Source organism: Mycteria americana, chromosome 2, assembly GCF_035582795.1.
Source record: "Mycteria americana isolate JAX WOST 10 ecotype Jacksonville Zoo and Gardens chromosome 2, USCA_MyAme_1.0, whole genome shotgun sequence".
Classification (NCBI taxonomy): domain Eukaryota; kingdom Metazoa; phylum Chordata; class Aves; order Ciconiiformes; family Ciconiidae; genus Mycteria; species Mycteria americana.
The window spans coordinates 170,918,936-170,922,071 of record NC_134366.1 but is presented as its reverse complement, the minus strand read 5'-3'; the positions used below and the strand labels follow the sequence as shown (position 1 = coordinate 170,922,071).

At 50.1% G+C, this 3,136-nt stretch overlaps 1 protein-coding gene across 1 annotated transcript; it reads right to left on the bottom strand.

Annotated features, from left to right (window-relative positions):
• Positions 1-1,380: 1,380 nt before the first annotated feature.
• On the bottom strand, positions 1,381-2,919 carry RPLP1 (ribosomal protein lateral stalk subunit P1). The gene is made up of 4 exons (XM_075495334.1): positions 2,741-2,919; positions 2,546-2,620; positions 2,016-2,133; positions 1,381-1,504 (listed from the first exon to the last, which is right to left on the bottom strand). Exons 1-4 carry the CDS (start codon positions 2,810-2,812, stop codon positions 1,425-1,427), a joined length of 345 nt encoding a protein of 114 aa, XP_075351449.1. The 5' UTR covers positions 2,813-2,919; the 3' UTR covers positions 1,381-1,424.
• Between the last annotated feature and the right edge of the window lie 217 nt (positions 2,920-3,136).

Genomic DNA, 3,136 nt, shown 5'->3' with positions numbered 1-3,136 from the left:
GTGAAATTCTGGGTACAGTATTTTGTGTGTGCATGCACTGCAGAGGAAACCACGCCGACTTTTCTCCACTTGGAATTTTTCCCCCTACCCTAATCTGCAAGCTTTTAAGAATTCACTTATGCAGGACTTAAGGAGCAACAGTAAGCATCTAAGGAGGAGATCCAGGATTTAAGTAGTCTTCCAGAAAGCAGTTTTTCCTCCAGCTATGGAGCACAGGAACAAGTCAGTGTTATCATCTGTGTAAGTGACTTGTAATTACTCAGTGTCACTCCTTTAGACTTCTAGAATCCATTTTCCTAGGGGAACGTCTCTTTAAAAAGGGTGGGGGAATGTAGCAGTTGAGTGGTTTGCAGGAACTGTTCTGGAAGCTCAGTAGAGAGTTCTCAGCAGCAGCAGGGGGGTTGCATGGACTAAATTCTTCCATGGGTGCCTGCATCTTTCAAAAAACAAATGAGCTCCAGCATTGTGGGAAGACAGGACAGTGCAGAGTGCCTATGTTGTGGGTCTAGATGTGGAACGACCCTCCCACACAACTTCAGAGTCCCTCTTACACACTTGACCATTTTGATAATGCATAATTTTCATTTAATACTTTAGGATACACATTAGAAAGACAGCCCTTACCTTGCTCAGTTGCTGACAGGAAAAGTCCTGTTCAAAAGTTATTTTAGAAATACATACTTGTCAAGTTACTCCTTTCATATGTAAAAGTTACACAATCCTCCACACCCACCCTTCAAAGCAGTTTTCAGAGATGCTCCTTAACTTTTTTCTAGAAAGGCAAAAAAGTTACACACCTTATACAACCTAGACCTGGTGCCTAGCACTGCAAGACAATCGGCTTTTAATTGTATCCTCACTTTAGCCTCCAACAAGGGCCTTTAGCTGAGAATTTCAGCCTTTTTCCCCCAGTCTTCAGCTCAACAACTGTCCTCTGCTGTGAAAGGCACACGATCCCTATTGTGCCACAGCCTTTAGCTGCCGCTCAACAGGTTAAATTACCTGGTACTAGAAACGGCCGGAGGTGGAAGCTGCACTGTTGCTAAAGCATTAACTAGACACATTGCAGGCTGCAGCACAAGCAGCTCCTGACTGCAGTACCAACCAAGCCATAGCACTTTTGCTTAACATGACCACATCCTGTAGCTGTCAAACTGTTACCGTGCTCGCTGTGACTGCATTTCCACCTTTGTCTGTACACTATGAATGCAGTTAGGAGCCTTAACTGTCACTGTGCTATGCCTATGTTAAGTATGAAGAACCAACAAGTAGAGTTGTAAAACCCTAGATTAACAGGTGATGACAGCAGTTTCAGTACCTGCAGGTAACCCGGCCATCCTTCATCCACTCCCCTTCACATACATCCGTATTAGAGACTAGTACATTTAAATGATGTTCTTTATTACAGACAGGTACAAAACTAATTAGTCAAAAAGACCAAAGCCCATGTCATCATCAGATTCCTCTGATTCTTCTTTCTTTTCCTCTTCTTTCTTCTCCTCAGCTAGAAAAGGAGAAAAGAATTGGGATTTTTCCATTTTATCAGCTCATAAGTCACATGTCACAAAAGACTTCACATACAATAACTAACAGGAAGAAGCAAGACCTGAGCAGTCCTAACAAACTAAGCTAACAACCCGAGGAGACTAGTATTTCCACTACTAGGAAAATGGTTTTGTGCCTTCAAAATTAATTCCTATCAAATCTAAAAAACTTTACAAAGCAGGTGCTCTTTTTAGCTGTCAGAATGAGATCCTGATGATACACAGAAAGATTAGCTGTAATTCTGAGGTAACACTAATCCTGTACACTGACTTAAAATACAATTCCAGCCTTTCTAAAGGTGAGAGTCTGTTTTCCTCTAGAACACTCACATGCATACTACAAAGCACAAACCACATTAAAATTGCAAGGGGAAGAACCCAAGCTGACTGTCAAGCTGATAACAAGCAGCTTTTTAACCAAATATTTCTTTCAGCTGAAGATCACTCCGTTGGACACAGAAGCCCACTTACCAGGGGCAGCACCACCCGCAGGTGCAGCACCACCAGCAGGAGCAGCTGCAGCTGGAGCACCACCACCACCAGCTCCTACGTTACAGATCAGGCTTCCGATGTCAATATTAGCTAGAGCCTAGGGAGAACAAGCAACAAGGAAACCTCGTTAACACAGGGTGTGTGGGGCAGCTTTGCTTCAGTCCTGTACACCTGCTGGGCCATGCCATGAGCACAGTGATGAAACCGCAGCATGGCAAACCAGCAGCCTGCTTCGCTCCCACCAGCAGAGTCACCATAATTCAGTGCTCTTTCCATTCCTTAAAGTAGCATTTCAAAGCTAAACGTGTAGGGATCTACTGCACTGCGGGGGAGCCGCTGTTTGGTTGTGATCTGCACCCAGAAGCCCCCACACCGAGACGGGGACATCCCCACACGCTTCCCGCCCCCCCGCCTTCTCCCCTCACTCCCCCCGAGACGCCCAAGGCACACCCGCTCCGGCCAGCCCACGGCTCGCCCCTCAGCCCGGCCCGCCGCTCCCTCTCGCCCACCTTCGCGAAGAGACCCGGCCAAAACGGCTCCACGTTCACTCCGGCCGCCTTGATGAGTGCGTTGATCTTGTCCTCCTGCAACGACAGCAGCGCTCAGCAGCCAGCCCGGCCCCGCCGCCTCCCGCCCCGCGCCGCTGCCGGCCATGCCGCGACTCGCCGCCATCTTGTGCCGGCGGGGCCGGGGCCCGCACTCACCGTGACGGTGACCTCATCGTCGTGCAGGATGAGGGCGGAGTAGATGCAGGCGAGCTCGGAGACGGAGGCCATGGTAGGGGCACGGTGCCAGTCGCCGGGGTGGGACGGCCTTAGCTTCAGCTGAAGGACACAGCACCTTGAGCCGCCAAAAAGGAAAAGGAGCGCTTGCTCACGGGGGAGCTTTATAATGGCGCCCTGAGCCAATCGCAGACCCGCCGAACCGATACGCAACAGAGTCGTCAGCGCCGCTGCCCAACCCGTGACCGGCAGGGCAGCCCTGACCAATGCCATCAGGGAAGCGCTCCGCCAATCGCAGCGTAGCGGGGGATGACGGGAACGTCAGCAGGGCTCGGGTGGGCGTAGCAGCGCCACAGCAGCGGCCATGGCGCGGCCCGG

Excerpts from the sequence above, each read along its gene's own strand:
- RPLP1 (XM_075495334.1), bottom strand. The coding sequence starts at position 2,812 with ATGGCCTCCGTCTCCGAGCTCGCCTGCATCTACTCCGCCCTCATCCTG. Across the intron at positions 2,621-2,740 it reads ACGATGAGGTCACCGTCACG|GAGGACAAGATCAACGCACT; the intron begins GTGAGTGCGGGC and ends CTGTCGTTGCAG. Across the intron at positions 1,505-2,015 it reads TGCGGGTGGTGCTGCCCCTG|CTGAGGAGAAGAAAGAAGAG; the intron begins GTAAGTGGGCTT and ends CTCCTTTTCTAG.